Genomic DNA, 22903 nt, shown 5'->3' on the forward strand with positions numbered 1-22903 from the left:
TTGCCATATTGCAGTTAACTTCCGGTTAAATTAGTTGTTTGAATATTTTTCGTTATTGTTGAGCAGAGTTTAATAAATGTTTGTTTGTTTTTATAAAATCTGACTCAATTGATATTCATTGTTGCTGGTCACGTGACACACTCAAAAACTTCTATAGATGTACCGTGGAGACAATTCTGACAGGCTACATCGCTGTCTGGTATGGAGGGGCTACTGCACAGGGCCGAAAGAAGCTGCAGAGGGTTGTAAATTTAGTTGGCTCCATTGTGGGTACTAGCCTACAAAGTAACCAGGACATCTTCAAGGAGCAATGTCTCAGAAAGGCAGTGTACATTATTAAAGGCCTCCAGAACCCAGGGCATGCCCTTTTCTCACTGTTACCATCAGGTAGGAGGTACAGAAGCCTGAAGGCACACACTCAGTGATTCAGGAACAGCTTATTCCCCTCTGCTAGCTGATTCCTAAATGGACATTGAACCCTTCAACACTACATCACTTTTTAAATATGTATTATTTCTGTTTTTTGCATGAGTTTTAATATCTGTTCAATATACATATACTCTTTATTTATTATTATTATTTTATTTAGTTTTATTTCTTCTATATTATGTTTTGCATTGAATTGCTGCTGCTAAGTTAACAAATTTCACGACACATGCCGGCGATAATAAACCTGTTTCTGATCCAGGAATGCAACAGATCATTGTAACTCCTTGTAGCATTTAAAATTAATAGCTTGAAAGTTCTTTTACAGATTCCACATAAGCAGCAATAAATTGAGAAATACGGTAATTGACTCCTAGTAGCAAAGTCAGCCAAGCCTACGAGAGAATTTAGCTCTTTGTTCTTTGATAAGTATTTGTGCAAGGTTGTTAAAATCATACAGTGCTGTTTCAGGCAACTTAGTGTTGCATCCAAATACAACACCAGTGATTGAAGTAACACGCAAGAAATCCTGGAGGAACGCTGCAGGTCAATCAACATCTATGGAGAGGAATGAACAGTTGGCGTTTCAGGCCAAGACCTCATCAGGACTGGAATGGAAGGGGAAAGAAGCCAGAATAGATGGGGGGGTGGGGAGTACAAGCTGTAGGAGTGATCAGGGAAGCCAGATGGACAAAAATAAGTGGGGGGGAGGGGGAATAAACTGAGAAGCTGTGAGGTGGTAGGTGGAAAATTTAAAGAGCTGGGGAAGAAGGAACCCGATAGAAGAAGAGAGAGAGGACCATGGAAGAGAGGGAAGGAAGATAGAGGGAGGTGATAGGCATGTGAGGAGATGAGAAGGGGTAAAACGGGAGCCAAAATGGGGAATGGGAAAAGATGTGGGGGGGGGGAGAAACTACTGGAAGTTAGAGAAATCAATGTACATGCCGTCAGGTTGGGGGCTACCTAAAAATTCCTGTACTGCTTCGTTGACTCAATCTGGAAAACCTGCTCAGTTTGGGGAGGATTTTAGCCTCCTAATTTTTGACAATTTATAGTACGTAAGACATGAAATTCCAAACATTAAATAATAGGAAGAAAAACAATTATTGCAAGCAACGCACACTCAGCTTCAGCTTGCCTTTGAATATGTGCAATTGTTCGTTAGGTAGGTTTATTGTTTCCCTTTAACTGATCAGTGTAGATTGAAAAACCCTGGACTCTACAGACTGCTTAAAACACCTCTTATCTGTCTGGAAAGTTTGGCTCCTTGAAATAGGGTTACTTTCCTGGAAACGGTTCAGAAGTTTAAGACTAATTAAGGTAGTGAACAGCCAATCAAATAAATAGCTCGTGTGCAACACTTTTATACATTCAACATGTGCAAACAATTTGAAGGCAAAATTATACAGTATTATATTATCCTCCAGTAACAACATATTAGAACTATTAATGTATCATGAATAACACTGGATAATTTACCTTAATTATATCTGCTGTCGATCTTTCTGTTGCTTTCAGTTTTTTCAGTAACAGTTGTTCATTAGATGAAATTTGGGCTTCTTGGTTTTCAAGAGCTTTTATTTCTTCTTCGAGCCTGTAAATAACACTTAGCTTTAGAGAGTGGGAATTCTACTCAGATGTACAATCTGAATGCAGTTTCAATTTCAACGTTTAAGAGAAACTTGGATGGGAGAGGGATGGAGGGCAACGGTCTGGGTGCAGGACAATGGAAATTGGCAGTTTAAATGGTTCAGCATCAACTAGCTGAGCCGAATGGCCTGTTTCTGTGCTGTAGCTTTCGATGATTATGTAAATATCACATAGGACATGCCTTTAAGGTGAGAAGGGAAAGTTTAAAGGAGATGTGAAGGGCACGTTACTTTTTCTTTTACACAGTTATTGGTAAGTGTTCGGGGTGGGTTACTGGGGTACTGGTGGAAGCAGATATGATAGTGGCATTTCAGAGGCTGTTAGACACATGAATATGCAGGGAATGGCAGAATATGGGTTATGTACAGGCTGAAAAGTTTTTATCTAATTCGGGTTCTTCTGGGCTGAAAAGCCTGTTTCTGTGCTGTTCTGTTCTCTTGTTCTATGCTGGTGATAGTTTGTACATTTGCTGCATTGTAACCTGCTGTTAAATGTATCTGCTTTCATCTGGCACATATCGAGAGAGGAAGGTCAAATTTACACTCCATAGAAATTTGCTGTGAACTCAGTTCCCAGAACAGAAGTTTTTACATGTTAAATCTATTAACTGGATAACAAATTTGTCATCTTTACCTTTGTAGTCTAATAAGCATGTTGGGGATATTAATGAACGGGCTATTGTATTGTCTCTATTGTATTTATCCTCTGTAGTCTATATCATATGTGATGATACTTCCAGCGCTTGCATATTATGTCATACATATACTACACTGCAATGTGTTTATTACCATTTAATCTTCACAATCATAAATATCCCAAAGCAAAGGTAAAGACAGGGAAAAAGGGATGGGAAATGGAGAAGGGGGTTGGTGTTGGGGGGCATTACTAGAACTTTGAGAAATTGATGTACATGCCATCAGGTTGGAGGCTACCCAAACAGAACATAAGGTGTTGTTCCTCCAACTTAAGTGTGGCCTCAGCACGACAGTGGAGGAGGCCATGGATGGACATATCGGAATGGGAATGTGAATTGGAATTAAAATGGGTGGCCACTGGGAGATCCGCTTGTTCTGGTGGACGGAGTGTAGACACTTGGTGAAGCAGTATCTCAATCTACAGTTGGGTCTCACTGATGTACAGAAGGCCACACCAGGTGCACCAAGGACAGTAAGTGACTGCAACAGACTCACAGGTGAAGTGTCACCTCATCTGGAAGGACTGTTAGGGTCCTGGATGGTAGTGAGGGAGGAACTGTGGGGGCAGGTGTAGCACTTGTTCCACTTACAAGGATAAGTGCTAGGAGGGGGAATCAGTGCGGAGGGATGAATGTACAAGGGAGTTGCATAGGGAGTAATTCCAGTGGAAAGCAGAAAATGGGGCGGGAGGGGTGGTGTGATTCCATTGGAGGCGGTGGTAATTTCGGAGATTTATGTGCTGGATGTGGAGGCTGGTGGGGTGGTAGGTGAGGACAAGAGGAACCCTATCCCTGATAGGGTGGCAGGAGGATGGGTTAAGAGCAGACGTGTGTAAAATGGAAGAGATGCGGTTGAGGGCAGTGTTGATGGTGGAGGAAGGGAAGCCCCTTTCTTTGAAAAAAGAGGACATCTCCTTTGGTCTAGAGTGAAAAGCCTCATCCTGAGTGCAGATGCGGTGCAGACAGGAATTGAGAGAAGAGGATGATGTTTTAACGAGTAGCAGGTGGGACGAGGTATAGTCCAGGTAGCTGTGAGAGTCCGTGGGTTTGTAATAGATATCGGTGGATAAGCTGTTTCCAGAGATAGAGACAGTGAGATCAAGAGAGGGGAGGGAAGTGTAGGAAATGGACCTGGTGAATTTGAGGGCAGGGTGGAAGTTGGAGGCAGAGAGGATGAAGTTGACGAGTTCAGCAAAACAGAGGATGATGGCTTAAACTGTGATGACAAAACCCCCAAGCCATCAAACTCCTTAATATCCAGAATCTAGACTGACATCTACATCATTTATTCTTATATTGTAATTTTTCCTCAACTGTGCCTATTGTCTTGTTTATTATTTATTGTACTGCCTTGCACTGTTTTGTGCACTTTATGTAGTCCTGTGTAGGTCTGTAGTCTAGTGTAGTTTTTGTGTTGTCTTACGTAGTCTAGTGTAGCCTTGTGTTGTCTCACTTAGTCTAGTGTAGTTGTGTGTTGTTTCACATAGCACCAATGTTTCGTTTTTACTGTGTACTATACCAGAAGTTCATGGTCAAAATGACAATAAAAAGCAACTTGACTTGACTTGACTTGACTTGACTTAGCTAGCAGGTGAAGTCAGATGCTAATACAATCCATTCTGTCTCTGGATCCACATTTCATTTCTTTCACGTCTTTTATGTTTGTTTTTAATCTTGAGTATGATCCTGGGACTGTTGGGAGTCTGTGATTTGCAGTTTGGAGATCGCTTGTGTGTTTCAGCGCTCTGCAGTCTCCAAGAGGATTCTGGGAGACAGAGGCAGAGAAGGCTGCAAGACAAGGCGCGAGCTGATGTTTGACTCCATTTCACCGATTAAAGCTTCCATTTCCCTGAATAAAATGATGAGGGAGATTGAAATAATGTGGAAGGTTAGCGCTGGCTGCCTGATTTTTGATAGCTGGTGGGATTTCTTTGCTACCAGAGAGGGGAGACCACCTTTTGATTGCTGGTGGGATCACTCTACTGCCAGAGAAGGACAGGCTGTCAATCTGGCCATTGAATTTTACCCAGGTTTTCTGCGTTTTGGACATGGACTCCGTCCATGGACTTTTTTGCAGTCTTATAGTTTTTTTATATTCTGTGTTTTTCGCTTGATTTTTCTTGTTTGTTTGTGTGTGGGTGAGGGGGATTTGTGGATCGCTGTGCCTGTTCCATTTTTGTTCATTTTTTGTGCAGGGAAGGGAAACTTAGGGATTTCTTGGTTCTGTGGCTATCTGGAGAAGAATTTCAGAGTTGTTACTTTGATATTAAATGAGCCTTTGAAACTTTGATTCAGTAATGAAACAGCAACTTCCTGAAGAGAGATTCATGATGTTTTACATTTGGAAGGACTGCCTGCGCACAGCTGCCTCATTGGTTAGATTAGAGTTGCTTACCCTTTCAGAAAAGGTCAGGGAAGATAAGTATTTAAATTATTTTACCTTGATTTTTAAATTGTCTGTTTCATTCAAAAGTTTTCAATTTAATTTAGTTTTCATTTTTAAATATATTTTATATTATTTAATCCTATTTGAAAAGCTATTAAATGTTGCAGTCAAAGATACTTAAAATTGTGAAAAAACAACCTTTGGCAGCTAGAAGACTGTCAGGATATTCTGGGTAGGATCTCAACTTATCTTCCCTGGTGCCTGCTCATGATTTGGAACCCACTTGACTTTCCCCACAAACTCCATTTTGTCCAAAGGTCTGCTGAATATATCGTGCCTGTTCAGCTTGCTATATTCATCAGCCTATAGCAGTTGAGGCCAGACACTAATGCCCTCACCAGTCCATTCTGTCTCTGGATCCACCACTGATTCTGTAATGGTACCACGACTTGCTGAAGAGAAGCTCATGATGTTTTACACCCAGAAGGACTGCATATGAACAACTGCCTCATTGGTTAGATTGGAGTTGCTTACCCTTTCGGGAAAGGGAAGGGAAGATAAATATTTAAGTTTAAAACATCAAACCCTGTCTTCAGCAAATCACCTATTACCTTAAATTGACAATATACTTCTTTATATTTAGAATCTCTCCTTGACTTTATCCATTCTTCCCCTGGATATGCTTCCGATGCTCTGTCCCTGTGTATTCTAATCCCTCCATAGCTAATATTGGCCGCATATCCATTCTTCTATTCTGGCATTAAAACCGTATTATTAGAAACATAGAAACATAGAAACCCTACAGTACAATACAGGCCCTTCAACCCACAATGCTGTGCCGAACATGTGCTTACTTTAAAAATTACCTAGGGTTACCCATTGCCCTCTGTTCTTCTAAGCTCCAGGTACCTAGCCAACAGTCTCTTGGAAGACGATATTGTATTTGCCTCCACCACCATCACTGGCAGCCCATTCCACACGCTCTCCACTCTCTGCGTAAAAAAACTTACCCCTGACTTCTCCTCTGTACCTGCTTCTAAGCACCTAAAAACTCAGTCCTCTCGTGTAGCCCTAGGAAAAAGCCTCTGACTATCCACATGACCAATCCCCCTTATCATCTTATATACCTATCAGGTCACCTCTCATCCTCCGTTGCTCCAAGGAGAAAAGGTCAAGTTCACTTAACCTATTCTTATAAGGCATGCTCTCCAATCCAGGCAACATCCTTGCACTCTTTCTATAGTTTCCACATCCTTTCTGTAGCGAGATGAACAGAACTGAACACAGTACTCCAAGTGGGGTCTGACCAGGGTCCTAAAAAACTGCAACATTACCTCTCAGCTCTTGAGCTCAATCTCACGGTTGATGAAGGCCGATACACCCTATGCCTTCTTAAACACACAGTTAACTTGCGCAGCAGCTTTGAGTATCCTATGGACTCGAACCCCAAGATCCCTCTGATCCTTCACACTGCCAAGAGTCTTACCATTAATACTATATTCTGCCATCATATTTGACCTACCAAAATGAACCACTTCACACTTATCTGGCTTAAACTCCATCTGCCACTTCTCAGCCCATTATTGCATCCTATTGATGTCCCGCTGTAACCTCTGACACTCCTCCACACTATCCACAACACTCCCAACCTTTGTGTCACCAGCAAATTTACTAACTCATTCCTCCACTTCCTCATCCAAGTCATTTATAAAAATCATGAAGAGAAGGGGTCTCAGAACAGATCCCTGGGGCACACCACTGGTCACCAACCTCCATGCAGGATATGACCCATCTACAACCACTCTTTGCCTTCTGTGGGCAAACCAATTCTGGATCCACAAAGCAACGTCCCCTTGGATCCCATGCCTCCTTACTTTCTCAATAAGCCTAGCATGGGGTACTTTATCAAATGCCTTGCTGAAATTCATATACACTACATCTACTGCCCTACTTTCATCAACATGTTTAGTCACATCCTCAAAAAATTCAGCCAGGCTCATAAGGCATGCCCTGCCTTTGCCAAAGCCATGCTGACTATTGCTAATCATATTATGCCTTTCCAAATGTTCACAAATTCTGCATCTCAGGATCTTCTCCATCAAATTACCAACCACTGAAGCAAGAATCACTGGTCTATAATTTCCAGGGCTATCTCTACTCCCTCTCTTGAATAATGGAGCAACATCTGCAATCCTCTAATTCCCCAGAACCTGCCCCATCCCCATTGATGATCATTGCCAAAGGCTCAGCAATTTCCTCCCTCGCCTCCCACAGCAGCCCGGGGTATATCTTGTTCAGTTCCGGTGACTTATCCAACTTGATGAATTCCAAAAGCTCTAGCATATCCTCTTTCTTAATATCTATATGCTCAAGCTTTTCAGTCCACTGTAAGTCATCCCTACAATTGCCAAGGTCCTTTTCCATAATGAATACTGAAGCAAAGTATTCATTAAGTAACTCAGCTGCCTTCTCCAGTTCCATACACACTTTTCCACTGTCATACTTGATTGGTCCTATTCTCTCACATCTTATCCTCTTGCTCTTCACATTCTTGTAGAATGCCTTGGGGTTTTCCTTAATCCTACCCACCAAGGCCTTCTCTTGGCCCCTTCTGGCTCTCCTAATTTCAATCTTAAGCTCCATCCTACTAGCCTTATAATTTTCTAGATCTCTATTATTACCTAGTTCTTTGAACCTTTCGTAAGCTTTTCTTTTCTTCTTGGCTAGATTTACAACAGCCTTTGATTAGCATGGTCCTTGTACCCTACCATCCTTCTCCTGTCTCATTGGAACATACCTGTGCAGAATGCCAAGCATATATCTGCTGAACATTTACCACATTTCTGCCGTACATTTGCCTGAGAACATCTGCTCCCAATTTATGCTTCCAAGTTCCTGCCTGCTATGGTGAAGGAGGTAGAATCATGATCACTGTCTCCAAAATGCTCTCCCGTTGAGAGTCCTGACACTTGACCAGGTTCATATCCCAATACCAGATCAAGTACAGCCTCTCCTCCTGTAGGTTTATCTACATGTTGTGTCAGAAAACCTTCCTGAACATACCTAACAAGCTTCACCCCATCTAAACTCTTTGCTCTAGGGAGATACCAATCAATATTGGGGAAATTAAAATCTCCCATCACGACAACCCTTTTATTATTGCACTGTTCCAGAATATGTCTCCCTATCTGCGCTTCGATGTCCCTGTTACTATTGGGTGGTCTATAAAAAACACCCAGTAGAGTTATTGACTCCTTCCTGTTTCTAATTCCCACCCACAGAGATTCAGTAGACAATCCCTCCATGACTTCCTCCTTTTCTTCAGCTGTAACACTATCTCTGATCAACAGTGCCATGCCCCCAACTCTTTTGCCTCCCTCCCTGTCCTTTCTGAAACATCTAAAGCCTGGCACTCTAAGTAGCCATTCCTGCCCCTGAGCCATCCAAGTCTCTGTAATGGCCATAACATCATAGCTCCAAGTACTGATCCACGCTCTAAGCTCATCCGCTTTGTTCATGATACTCTTTGCATTAAAATAGATACAACCCAATCCATCAGTCTGAGCGTATCCCTTCTCTATCACCTACCTATGCTCCCTCTCGCACTGTCTTCAAGCTTCCTCTATTTGTGAGACAACCACCCTTTCCTCCGTCTCTTCAGTTTGGTTCCCATCCCTCATCAATTTTAGTTTAAATCTCCCCAGCAGCCTTAGCAAACCTCTCTGCCAAGATATTGGTCCCCCTCGTACAACCCACCCATTCAAGTACAACCCATCCTTATTGTGCAAGTCATGCCTGCCCCAAAAGATGTCCCAATGATCCAGAAATCGGAATCCCTGTCCCCTGCTCCAATCTCTCAGCCACACATTTATCCTCCACCTTACTCTATTGCTATACTCACTGTCACGTGGCACAGGAAGTAATCCCGAGATTACTACCCTTGTAGTCCTGCTTCTCAGCTTCTTTCCTAACTTCCTGCAGTCTGTTTTCAGGACCTCTTCCCTTTTCCTACATATGTCGTTGGTACCAATATGTGCCACGACCTCTGGCTGTTCATCCTCCCACTGCAGGATATCGTGGACGCGATCAGAAACATTCTGGGCCCTGGCACCTGGGAGGCAAACTGCCATTTATCTTTCTTTCCTGCGTCCGTAGAATTGTCTGTCTAACCCCCTAACTATAGAGTTCCCTATCACTGCTGCAATCCTCTTCCTTTCCCTACCCTTCTGAGCCAGAGGCACGGCCACTGTCGCTTCCCCCAGGTAGGCCGTCCCCCCCCAAATGCACTCAAACAGGGGTACTTATTGTTTAGGGGGACAGCCACAGGGGTACTCTCTAGTACCTGACTCCTGCCCTTCCCTCTCCTGACTGCTACCCACTTATCTGTCTCCTGAGGCCCGGGTATGACTACTTGCCTATAGCTCCTCTCTATCACCTCCTCACTTTCTGTGACCAGACGAAGGTCTTTGAACTGCATCTCCAGTTCCCTAACCTGGTCCCTATGGAGCTGCAGCTCGACGCACCTGGCACAGATGAGGCCGTCCGGGAGGCTGGGAGTCTATTATTCTAATCTCTTTATTATATTTGCATGCCATAAATGAGTACAGGTTAGTTGGTCACATGAGGGTTGGATTGGAAGGGCCAGTTACCGCATTGTTTCTCTTAAGAAATAGACCATTCTCCTTATACAAATGTTTGTAATTATCTACTTAATTCCTCTCGTGTACAGCTCCATCTCTCTCTCTTAACAATCCTTTATAAATTCCATTGCTTGTCCAAATAGAGCAATTAGAAATTTAGCAATTTTAGATGACTGGAGACATTATATATTAAAAGAATTAAGCAGTTCATATGATTCAGATGAATCAAATCTCTACACTTTGAAGTGCTTAATGTAATACACAACTAATCTCAAGTAAAAATACGTCTAATGACCTTGTATGTCATCCTCAGCATTACAGGACTTGCAATTATTGCAACAAATTAAAACTAATTACAAATTACTTCAAAGAGGCATGCCTGAAATTTTGCTATAAATTAAAAATAATTACGTTTTTCGGCATTGAACCAGGTTTCAACTTCTTACAATAGGCAGCCAGAAAGATTTGAGTACTGGCGATTTGAATTTTTGTACTATGATTGTCATGTTTTGACATTATTCTTGCAGATATTCCGAGAGTAGCCTGTTGAGTTCTCAATCTGCATTCCCAGCAATTGTGTCAAGTGTAGAGATTCACAGCAGACTGCACCTAGTGATAATACTCAAGCTAATGAGGGTTGCTGGGGATCAAACTGTTATAAGTGGCTACGAATGAATTTATGGACATAATTAGAATATAACTATCTGTCATGCACTGCATTTTTCCAGAGAAACTGTTTTGTTTTTAAAGAGCAAAACTTTCCGCGGTTTCTATTTCCTTCCTGCTTTAAGTAAATTAACTAGGTTGTGGTGAATTATATTCCCTGCCCCAGCTCCAACTCATTGGCTGATTCATTATTGTCAATGCTCTGTTCATATAAATACCCCTAAACTATTCCATGTTCCCTAAACTGCACAAATACCATCCCTACTTTAGAGTTGGGATGTTAAAGGGAACCAGGGAGTCATTTTGATTAACTTATGAGAACTTATGAGACTATGTGTTGCACAATGGTTGCTTGAGTATGGTTATTTTCTGGAGTATTTACTGACGTTAACTTCTCCCAGCTGCATTGATAACTCTTCCAGTTCCTCTAAGTTTAGAAATGGAACATGTATCCCTCATGAATTAAAGGCAGATTAAAGGCATCCGTTAGTCTTGTGAGACCATGGATCTGTACCTGGAAAGTCTTCACTCTCCAGGGCACAGGCCTGGGCAAGGTTGTATGGAAGACCAGCAGCTGCCCATGCTGCAAGCATCCCCTCTCCACGACACCAATGTTGTCCAAGGGAAGGGCATTAGGACCCATACAGCTTGGCACCAGTGTCGTCGCTGAGCACTGTGTAATTAAGTGCCTTGCTCAAAGACACAACATGCTGCCTCGGCTGGGGCTCGAACTCTCGACCTTCAGATCGTTAGTCGAATGCCTTAACCATTTGGCCATGTGAATTAAAGTGCTAAGAATCAAGTCAATTCATTTATGATTGGAAAATCATCAGTCTGAAATGTTTACCAGTTCTTTCTTCAATTGCATTGCAGCATTTTCAATTTTTATTAACTGGTATTTGCCTCTGGTCACTCCAAAGTCAATGTTGTTTTAAATCAAGAAGGACTGGAAATGACTCTGAGGCAATTGATTTTTGAACAGTCATTGAGCTCAGCAGAATGAGCCATTTAAACAATTAGAAAATGCTGATTTCATCACACGTTCTTTCAAATGACCCTCAACCACTTCACAGAGAAATGTTACTAGTGATCTATAAAAATGCTTGCCTTCTGAATTGTGCTGAATCTAATGCAATAGGTAATGCATTTTTAACAGAGCTCTACTAGTCGACTTTACGGACAAGCTGCTCAGAATGGGGGAAATTTAGTGAGATTGGAAACCTTGCTGAAAGATAGTTACTATTTGCTACTTCTAGGACAGTTACAGAGGAGTTCTTTTGGAATACATTTGTAGAAAGTAACCCTTGGGTGCTATGGTTCCAATCTCATTAATATGGATGTAGAGAGAGGCAAGTAGGCTCCCCCCATGTATGTTACAGAAGTATTCCACTGGCTGCAAAATGTGCAAAGTCAATACAGTATACTTCATTTTTTCAAGTAAACATACTTCAGCGTATGAATTCTAAAAGTTGACCTCAACTGAACCTGAAATGCTTCAATAAATTGTCTTTCACTGCTTTTCTGTGGTTTAGTATCATTGAATGATGTTAGCGGTTCACTTCATAGTATTAACACAGGAGATTCTGCTGGAAATCCAGAGTAGCACACATAGAATGCTGGAGGAACTCAGCAGGTCGGGCAACATCTATGGAGGGGAATAATGAGCTGATATTTCAGGTCAAGACACCTCATAGCTTTAATGTTTCAGCTACTAATGGGGAATTTTGATATGTAGTTTTATTGATAATTACAATTACTCCTAATCTAGTGCGTTGCAGTAGAATTAGGGGAGGTTATAAGCATATAAGAGAGAGTAGGACGTAAGTAGGGAGTGGAACCTGCTTCAAAAGGGCAACAGTTATACCAGTGGCCAAGAAGACTCGGGTGAGCTGCTTCAATGACTATCGTCTAGTAGTACTCACATCTATGGTGATGGTGCTTTAAAAGGTGGGTTATGGCTGGAATGAACTCCTGCCTCAGCAAGGGCCTGGACCCACTGCAGTTTGCATATCACCACAACAGGTCAACGGCAGGCGTGATCTCATCAGTTTTCTGGACAATACAAATACCTATGTCAGGATGTTGTTTATTGACTGCAGCTCAGTTTTTAACTGTAATGGTGTCTCAAAAATGCAGCGTCCATCATTAAGGACCCTCATCACCCAGCTCATAGCCTCTTCTCATTGCTACCATCAGGAAGGAGGTACAGGAGCTTGAAGGCACACACTCAATGATTCACGAACAGCTTCTTTCTCTCTGCCATCCGATTTCTGAATGGGCACTAAACCAATGAACGTGACCTCAATAGAAACTTAGAAACATAGAAAATAGGTGCAGGAGTAGGCCATTCGGCCCTTCGAGCCTGCACCGCCATTTATTATGATCATGGCTGATCATCCAACTCAGAACCCCGCCCCAGCCTTCCCTCCATACCCGCTGACCCCCGTAGCCACAAGGGCCATATCTAATTCCCTCTAAAATATAGCCAATGAACTGGCCTCAACAGTTTCCTGTGGCAGAGAATTCCACAGATTCACCACTCTCTGTGTGAAGAAGTTTTTCCTAATCTCGGTCCTAAAAGGCTTCCCCTCTATCCTCAAACTGTGGCCCCTCGTTCTGGAATACGTTTTATTTCTTTTTTTTTAATGTACTACTTATTTAAATTAACTATTTAGTATATATATTCATACCGTAATTCAGATTTTTTCTATTATTATGCATTACATTGTACTGCTGCTGCAAAGTTAACAAATTTCACGACATATGCCGGTATTATTAATCCTGATTCTGATTCTAAAACGATAAGACTGATCTGAGAGCTAGTGTGAACTCAATGGGCCAAATGTACTCCTTCAATATTGTAAGGAAATATGAAAAATGCATTTAAATATTTTCACAAAATATTTTAAAACGAACCTGATAAGTTGTCAATTGAAAGAACTTTATATTTTACTCAAATTTTAAAAGTTTTATAGTATATTAGGCATAAACTCAACCATTAGAATCTTGAACGAGAGGGGTAACTTAATTCGCCTCGTCACTGAACTGTACCCACAACCTGTGGACTCACTTTCAAGAATTCTTCATCTCATATTCCGATATTTATTGCTTATTTATTTTTTATTATTATTGTTATTATTTTTCTCTTTTGTATTTGCTTATTTTTTTTATCTTTTGCATGTTGGTTGTTTGGCCATTCTATTGTGTGCAGTGTTTCATTGATTCTATCGCTTCTTGGATTTACCATGTATGCCTGCAAGAGAACGAATCTCAGATTTGTAAAGGTGATATATAGTCCTTCGATAATAAATTTACTTTGAACTCATTCAACAGAACAGAATTAAATTAATTTATTTTGACTATAACACAGGATCAGAATAACCTCAACACAGTATAGTAGTTTATTGAATGAACATTAAATCCAAAGTTATTAGTCATGATTAGATTCTGATTTAATTTAAATGCTGGGCTGATGGATTCCATGTCTTCAGGGTAAACAGCTTGTTGTTGGCTGCTTTGCAGTTCTTGCGAAGTGCTCTAGTGCCATACAGTGGTAGAAAGAATGTTTACTGCTAACCTACTCTTTGTGCTATGGGCTAGAAGTTGTTCATGCTGGGAAAGGCAGACTGAATGCAATGCACAGTGGGCCAGCTAGTGTTGAATTAGTTATTAGTCTACTTGGTACTAATGGAAGAAGCCCACCCACCAATCAAAAAATCATTTGTTTACATGGCATTATACCTTGCGTGTTTAATGCAATGAAAGCCCTTTCCTCTGCTCACTGTACCTTTGTAGAGTAAGGGCCAGGTCGTGCAGAAGATGGTGAAGAGAAGCTCAAGGATGAGGAAGTAGAGAGTGATACCCGTGGGTGTGTGTGCAAGAGTAATGGTGAGACAATGTGAGAAAGTTGAAGTTGAGTGGAAGTCGGGTGTCAGGGTCAGAGAGAGTTGCGTGAGGCTGTTCAGTTGGTTTAGGGGAGGCTGGGGGCAAGGAGGAGCCAGGGAAGTTTTGTCACTGAAAGGCAGGTTCCCAGGCTACACTGCATGGACAGGGGAGTGGCTAGGCTCCCTGAAGGTAACCTCGTATTCATTTAGAAAGCTGCTGCCACACAAATGCACGCGGGAGTGAATCCTGTGGAGGTGACATCCAGAGACATATTGTAACTTATTGCATGCCACTCTGCTCATGCACAATTGCCTCTGTGCGTGAGCACATCAGCGAACCCAGAGGAAACTCCCTAAGCTCGAGTTTGATGTACTATGTTGGTGATAGGTGAATGCAATTGGTTTTCTGACGAAGTTCCACCCTGAAACCTGTAGAAATGTTAAATGCTACAACAGGCCACAGTTGGAAGCTAGTCAGGAAACATCAACCCGCATGAGTGCCATTGCTCTGATAGCTACTTAACAAGCACTATACTGTAAAGGATTTTATAGAGAGAGAAGCGATTTGACTCCTTTGCCTGAAGGTAACGCAGTTATCAATCTCACAGCATGGTAAACCACAATGTAGAACAAACTAATTAAAAACAGATTGCTAAGGTGGCCTCCGAGACTGTTGCAAACATTTTACAAACTTCTGCTCGAAGAAATCGTGCAGTGCAGGAAATCAAGCCTTGAATCGACCTTAAAGATAAGTAGCTGAAGTGGTTTCTTTTGATTTGTTTACACTAGCCTGATGTAGAGGAACTATTTTTATTGCACAAGGAGTCTATGATCATGGCATAAAAGTTATAGCTAAGTCACTTAAGAGTGAAATTAACAAAACAAGTTAACACACAAATGTCCTGACGAAGGGTCTTGGTCCAAAACATTGGTTCTTTATTCTTCTCCATAGATGCTGCCTGATCTGCTGAGTTCCTCCAGATTTTCTGTGTGACTCTACACACATAGGCTGCCCCAATACTTCCTCCCTCTCTCCACTGACTTTCAGTAGCACCTGTCACTTGTGTGCTTAGACCAAGTTTAGCTCAGGATTGCTACAGAAGGGAGCTCTTTTAATCAGTTGCGTCATGCAGTCCTGCAGGGGCAAATTACTTCATAAATCTATTCTCTGATCAGAGCAGATATAGTCTATCTACAGAAAATGGTGCAAGCATCTTGAGAGAGAGAGAGAGAGAAAAAAATCACATATAAGCATTCAAACATTGTAAATATTCCAAATCATATATAAAATTTGTTAAGAAAAAATTGTTTTCAAACGGAAAAGGTATGTGTTTGATGAGTGTGATAACTGAAGTATGCACTTAATTTTAACCAGGCAGTGAGTTGGCTGCACTCATTCCAAACATGTCATCAGGAAAGCTATTTGAATGACTGCATTACTTGATATATTTGTGCAGCTACTAGAATTGGTTGTACAGTACTTGTCAATGTTTAAATATAGGAGCAGAATTTGACATATTTTCCATATTAATCATTTTAATTTCAGTGCTTCCTGTTATTGAGAAAGTCACAAAAGAAATGGAAAGTAGGAACTTTATATTAATGGAAAGCCAGTTAGTTGAAACACCCTCTTCAGTGTGATTCATATTTATCTCACAATGGACATAACATTCTGTCAATGGGTTAAAGGAACATTTTAACCTTCAAATATGCTATCAAACAGAACATGGTCTAATTTTATCCTTGGAAGACCAAAACACATTCTGCAATACTTCTCAAATAATAAACTTCATTACTCAAGGCAACTTACTTCTTTTTAATTTGCAGATTCAGGACCCTAATGCCATTTAATATTGATAGCAACATGTGTTATTTTATCCCTTTTTGTAATAGCAACCTTCAGTAACTTTCAGCCTTGTATAACTAAGCTGCAAAGGAATTCAAACTATCTTCTGTAGCAGCTACGGCTGAATAATCCTCTGCTTCCTGAAAACACATCCAGAGAAATGAAGCAACAAGAGGCTTGCAATCTAGGACAAGGTTAGATATCCTGCAGCTTGCTGCGACCACTGGGCAGGAGTGCTGCATCTAAACATACTCATTATCATCACTTTTTACCGTTAACTCACGCTTGGAAATCATACATTTTCTAGCACATGGATTAAACTAATAGGGTAAATGTAAAGCATTCAATCATTCTTTGCTATACTGTTCCATTGTGCAGTGTACAATACATTTGAAAGGAATTAATAGCATGCTATCTGTAGTATTAGAGCCACTGGAGAGTACTCCCTATTAAAGATGAGCAGAGTCCATGACAGGGTAGAGAATAGATGGACTATGCCTGACTGATGGGATAACTTTACATTCCTTGAGCAAGATTGCTTTTTATCAGCCTTGTGCATATATGGGTTATGTTGCTAAGCTTTATGTTTTAAAACAAAGAAATAACTGTCAGATTGAACCACTCTGGTCCATGAAATTTAATACATCTATTTTCATTTTAGAACGTAGAACATAGAGCCCTGTACAGGCCCTTTGGTCGATTATATTGTGCCAACTTTTTAACCTACTCCAAGGTCAATCAGCTGCTTCCCTCCCACATGTTTCTTTCACCTTTCACCCGTGTGCCTGTCTAAGAGTGTCTTAAATGTCCCTAATGTGTCTGTCTTTACCATCATTGCTGGCAACGCATTCCATGCACCCACCACTCTCCGTGTAAAAAACCTGCCTCTGACATCCCCCCTATACATTTCTCCAATCCCTTTAAAATTACCTCCTCTCGTATTAGCAATTTCTGCCCTGTAAAAAAAAGGCACTGGCTGTCTACTCAATCTACGTCTTTTACCATCTGATACACATCTATCAAGTCATTGCTCATTCTTCTCCACTCCAAATTGAAAAGCCCTAGCTTGGTCAGCCTTTCTTCATGATAAGCACTCTCTAATGTACATAGCATTGTGGTAAATCTTCTCTACACCCTCTCTAAAGCTTCCACATCCTTCCTATAATGAGGTGACCAGAACTGAACACAATTTTGCCAGAGTGGTCTAACCATAGTTTTATACAGCTGCAACATTACCTTATGGCTCTTTTACTCAACTGCCTAACTAATGAAGGCCAACACACCACGTGCCTTCTTAACTACCCTATCAACTTGTGCTGCAACTTTGAGGGATCTGTGGCTGTGGACTCCAAGACCCCTCTGTTCCTCCACACTGTTAAAAATCCTGTACTCTGCCTTCAAGTTCAACCTTCTGAAGCGAATCACTTCATACCTCTCCAGATAGAACTCCATCTACTACCTCTCAGCCCAGCTTTGCACCCTATCAATGTCCCATTGTAACCTGTGACAACTTCTACACAATCCAAGCATCACCAACTTTCATATTTTACTTCCAGAGAAACTAAGTATTCTAAATAAAGGCAAAACTATATGTTAAGCTTGAACCATCATTGTGGAATGGCCCAATTTTGCTAATGCCATCAGAAGTAATATTGGGTAGAGGGTAAAATCAGCACACGACTCCCCAGCCCGCTATATAAAAGGAATATGGGCGGAAGGGCCTGTACTGAGCAGTCTTGTTAAATGTTCTACATTGAAGTGGAATTTCCGTTTTAGTAATAGAATTACAAGCTGCACTCATAAATTTAGCTTACCGGAGAATCTTTTGTTCCATTTGCTTGGATTGGTGCTGGTCTTCCAGATGCTGCTTTCTTATTGCCTCTTGTTCTTGAGGAGTGATGTTGGCCACTCCTTCCAGAAGCCATTGTTCTCTCAAAGTCTTTGACTGTTCAGAACAGCACAGTGTTAGAAATTTCCAGTATTAGCACAATGCATTTTATTGTTTTCATTCAGTAATTTTCCAACGAAGTTTGGCTTCATTCTGAGGTCACCATGAGTAATAGCCACTGGTCTAGAAGGTGAAAGCATGTAGGAGGAGGAGTAATTCACCTGCACATTTAGTAAGATCATAAGAGACTGGATTTTCATCTCAGCTCTTTTTCTAATCTACCTTTCGTTAACTTTCACTCCCTTATTTATCAAGAATCTATTTCTGCTTTTAAGAAGATTCAAAGACTCTGCTTGAGGAAGAGAATTCCATGTAATCATGATGCTGTGAGGGGACATATTGTTGCAGTCTCACTGCATGAAGTTGGAGACCTCCTATTTTTAAACAGTGAACTCATAGCCTGGATTCTCCACCAGAAGAGACACCCTCTCCATGTCCACCCTGTCAGAACTCCTCTGGGTCTTATATTTCTGAATTAAATCTTCCTGCATTCTGACTGATAAGAGGAGTCGTCTTCATTTCTGTTACTCTATCCTTTCATGCCATTGGAAGTACAAAATCCTCCTCCAGCCTTGATTTTCTTTATGTTGCATGGACAAAACGTTTTTCAACCGGAGGAAGAGCAATGTCAGATTAATAATAACTGATATTTATTGAGGCAGCTTCATACAGGATTCACAGTGATCAGAAAGTCTGATAGATACCTTTATTTTATTTTGGCCAATCTATAAACCAGATCAATGTTGATCTGAACTGATTGATAAACAAAATCACTAATAACAGTGTGAACGACCAGATCAATTAACTGAACAGAAAGTCCAAACTGAATCTATCTGTTCAAATTTCATTGTAATTGAATTAATCTTTAATGCTTCATTGTATATAATGTTCTTCATATATTTATCCATTCCTCCATGGACAAAAACAGAACATTTACTAACTGCTGTACCTTTAAGTGCTTAAGCTTCAGCTTCTCCTCATCCACTTCAAACCGTTGTCTTGTGATTTTCTCCTGGACTTTCCTTTTTTCCTGCCAAGTTAGAATTGAAATGTGAGAATGCTGTCCAGCCATTTTAATTAGTTTTCTAATGCTACTTGGTAAAGTTGTGCATATCGAAGATGGACGCCTTTCCTCACTGAATAATGTAACATTCCATAGTGTAATCATATACAGGTATATTAATTATTATCCCTTTTCACTGTTTAGTATCACTCTTTACTTGGAAACTATACAATCTCTAGCACCAATGAATTAAACTAACTGGGTAACTGTAAAATTTCAGTCAATTTTTTCTGTATTATCTCACTATGAAGTGCATAATGCCTGATATTGTGGCTGTATTCTGTCATTAAAATTATTTTAATTTGATGTATAAAACTGATTTTATTATATAGAAACATAGAAACATAGAAAATAGGTGCAGGGGTAGGCCATTCGGCCCTTCGAGCCTGCACCGCCATTTATTATGATCATGGCTGATCATCCAACTCAGAACCCCGCCCCAGCCTTCCCTCCATACCCCCTGACCCCTGTAGCCACAAGGGCCATATCTAACTTCCTCTTAAACACAGCCAATGAACCGGCCTCAACAGTTTGCTGTGGCAGAGAATTCCACAGATTCACCACTCTCTGTGTGAAGAAGTTTTTCCTAATCTCGGTCCTAAAAGGCTTCCCCTCTATCCTCAAACTGTGACCCCTCGTTCTGGACCTCCCCAACATCGGGAACAATCTTCCCGCATCTAGCCTGTCCAATCCCTTTAGGATCTTATACGTTTCAATCAGATCCCCCCTCAATCTTCTAAATTCCAACGAGTACAAGCCCAGTTCATCCAGTCTTTCTTCATATGAAAGACCTGCCATCCCAGGAATCAATCTGGTGAACCTTCTTTGTACTCCCTCTATGGCAAAGATGTCTTTCCTCAGATTAGGGGACCAAAACTGCACACAATACTCCGGGTGTGGTCTCACCAAGGCCTTGTACAACTGCAGTAGTACCTCCCTGCTCCTGTACTCGAATCCTCTCGCTATAAATGCCAGCATACCGTTCGCCTTTTTCACCGCCTGCTGTACCTGCATGCCCACTTTCAATGACTGGTGTATAATGACACCCAGGTCTCGTTGCACCTCCCCTTTTCCTAATCGGCCACCATTCAGATAATAATCTGTTTTCCTATTTTTGCCACCAAAGTGGATAACTTCACATTTATCCACATTAAATTGCATCTGCCATGAGTTTGCCCACTCACCCAACCTATCCAAGTCACCCTGCATCCTCTTAGCATCCTCCTCACTGCTAACACTGCCACCCAGCTTCGTGTCATCCGCAAACTTGGAGATGCTGCATTTAATTCCCTCATCCAAGTCATTAATATATATTGTAAACAACTGGGGTCCCAGCACTGAGCCTTGCGGTACCCCACTAGTCACCGCCTGCCATTCTGAAAAGGTCCCGTTTATTCCCACTCTTTGCTTCCTGTCTGCTAACCAATTCTCCACCCACACCAATACCTTACCCCCAATATCGTGTGCTTTAAGTTTGCACACTAATCTCCTGTGTGGGACCTTGTCAAAAGCCTTTTGAAAATCCAAATATACCACATCCACTGGTTCTCCCCTATCCACTCTACTAGTTACATCCTCAAAAAATTCTATGAGATTCGTCAGACATGATTTTCCTTTCACAAATCCATGCTGACTTTGTCCGATCATTTCACCGCTTTCCAAATGTGCTGTTATCACATCCTTGATAACTGACTCCAGCAGTTTCCCCACCACCGACGTTAGGCTAACCGGCCTATAATTCCCCGGTTTCTCTCTCCCTCCTTTTTTAAAAAGTGGGGTTACATTAGCCACCCTCCAATCCTCAGGAACTAGTCCAGAATCTAACGAGTTTTGAAAAATTATCACTAATGCATCCACTATTTCTTGGGCTACTTCCTTAAGCACTCTGAGATGCAGACCATCTGGCCCTGGGGATTTATCTGCCTTCAATCCCTTCAATTTACCTAACACCACTTCCCTACTAACATGTATTTCACTCAGTTCCTCCATCTCACTGGACCCTCTGTCCCTTACTATTTCTGGAAGATTATTTATGTCCTCCTTAGTGAAGACAGAACCAAAGTAATTATTCAATTGGTCTGCCATGTCCTTGCTCCCCATAATCAATTCACCTGTTTCTGTCTGCAGGGGACCTACATTTGTCTTTATCAGTCTTTTCCTTTTTACATATCTATAAAAGCTTTTACAGTCCGTTTTTATGTTCTCTGCCAGTTTTCTCTCATAATCTTTTTTCCCCTTCCTAATTAAGCCCTTTGTCCTCCTCTGCTGAACTCTGAATTTCTCCCAGTCCTCAGGTGAGCCACTTTCTCTGGCTAATTTGTATGCTACTTCTTTGGAATTGATACTATCCCTAATTTCTCTTGTCAGCCACGGGTGCACTACCTTCCTTGATTTATTCTTTTGCCAAACTGGGATGAACAATTGTTGTAGTTCATCCATGCAACCTTTAAATGCCTGCCATTGCATATCCACCGTCAATCCTTTAAGTGTCATTTGCCAGTCTATCTTAGCTAATTCACGACTCATACCTTCAAAGTTACCCCTCTTTAAGTTCAGAACCTTTGTTTCTGAATTAACTATGTCACTCTCCATGTTAATGAAGAATTCCACCATATTATGGTCACTCTTACCCAAGGGGCCTCTCACGACAAGATCGCTAATTAACCCTTCCTCATTGCTCAAAACCCAGTCCAGAATAGCCTGCTCTCTAGTCGGTTCCTCGACATGTTGGTTCAAAAAACCATCCCACATACATTCCAAGAAATCCTCTTCCTCAGCACCTTTACCAATTTGGTTCACCCAGTCTACATGTAGATTGAAGTCACCCATTATAACTGCTGTTCCTTTATTGCACACATTTCTAATTTCCTGTTTAATACCATCTCCGACCTCACTACTACTGTTAGGTGGCCTGTACACAACTCCCACCAGCGTCTTCTGCCCCTTAGTGTTACGCAGCTCTACCCATATCGATTCCACATCTTCCCGGCTTATGTCCTTCCTTTCTATTGCGTTAATCTCTTTTTTAACCAGCAACGCCACCCCACCTCCCCTTCCTTCATGTCTATCCCTCCTGAATATTGAATATCCCTGAATGTTGAGCTCCCATCCCTGGTCACCCTGGAGCCATGTCTCTGTGATCCCAACTATATCATAATCATTAATAACAATCTGCACTTTCAATTCATCCACCTTATTACGAATGCTCCTTGCATTGACACATAAAGCCTTCAGGCGCTCTTTTACAACTCTCTTAGCCCTTTTTAATGCTTGCCCTGGATTTGTCGGCCTGTTTTGGTTTGTTTATCAACGTAACCATCTTGATTGTTTTTGAAGCTATCATTAGTGATGCTGTATTATTCAGGAGGTGGGAGTCAGAGATTCTTGGTGTCTTACATGTTAAGAGATACGAAGAGAGCTGTCAGAACACACGCAGGGCAGGTTTCCATCGCAACGCTGCTCTTGTGGTCACATATCGATGTTGGATGCAGCTCAAATCCATTTATAGTGCACATAAGTTCAGTTTGCAAAGGAAACTGCTCAGTCACAGGTTTTGTAGTGGGGGATTACAGACGAATACGTGAAACCAGAAGCAGCAGACTCAAGAGACTGCAGATACTTGAATCTGAAACAACATTCTATCTGCCGCAGGAACACGGCAGGCTGAGAGCAGGCTCAGAGGGCCGAGGGGTGGTTGGTG

At 41.4% G+C, this 22903-nt stretch overlaps 1 protein-coding gene across 6 annotated transcripts in view; it reads right to left on the reverse strand.

Moving 5' to 3' along the window:
• palmdb (palmdelphin b) overlaps positions 1-22903 on the reverse strand; it is a 136190-nt gene that overhangs the window by 16174 nt on the left and 97113 nt on the right. For all 6 annotated transcript variants that reach the window (XM_063065035.1, XM_063065036.1, XM_063065034.1 and 3 more), the window contains exons 3-5: positions 19090-19170; positions 18007-18137; positions 1906-2020 (exon numbers count right to left, since the gene is read on the reverse strand). In XM_063065035.1, the coding sequence (XP_062921105.1) occupies positions 1906-2020; positions 18007-18137; positions 19090-19170 (327 nt within the window). The remainder of the gene's footprint in view (positions 1-1905; positions 2021-18006; positions 18138-19089; positions 19171-22903) is intronic.

Source organism: Mobula hypostoma, chromosome 12, assembly GCF_963921235.1.
Source record: "Mobula hypostoma chromosome 12, sMobHyp1.1, whole genome shotgun sequence".
Classification (NCBI taxonomy): Eukaryota; Metazoa; Chordata; class Chondrichthyes; order Myliobatiformes; family Myliobatidae; genus Mobula; species Mobula hypostoma.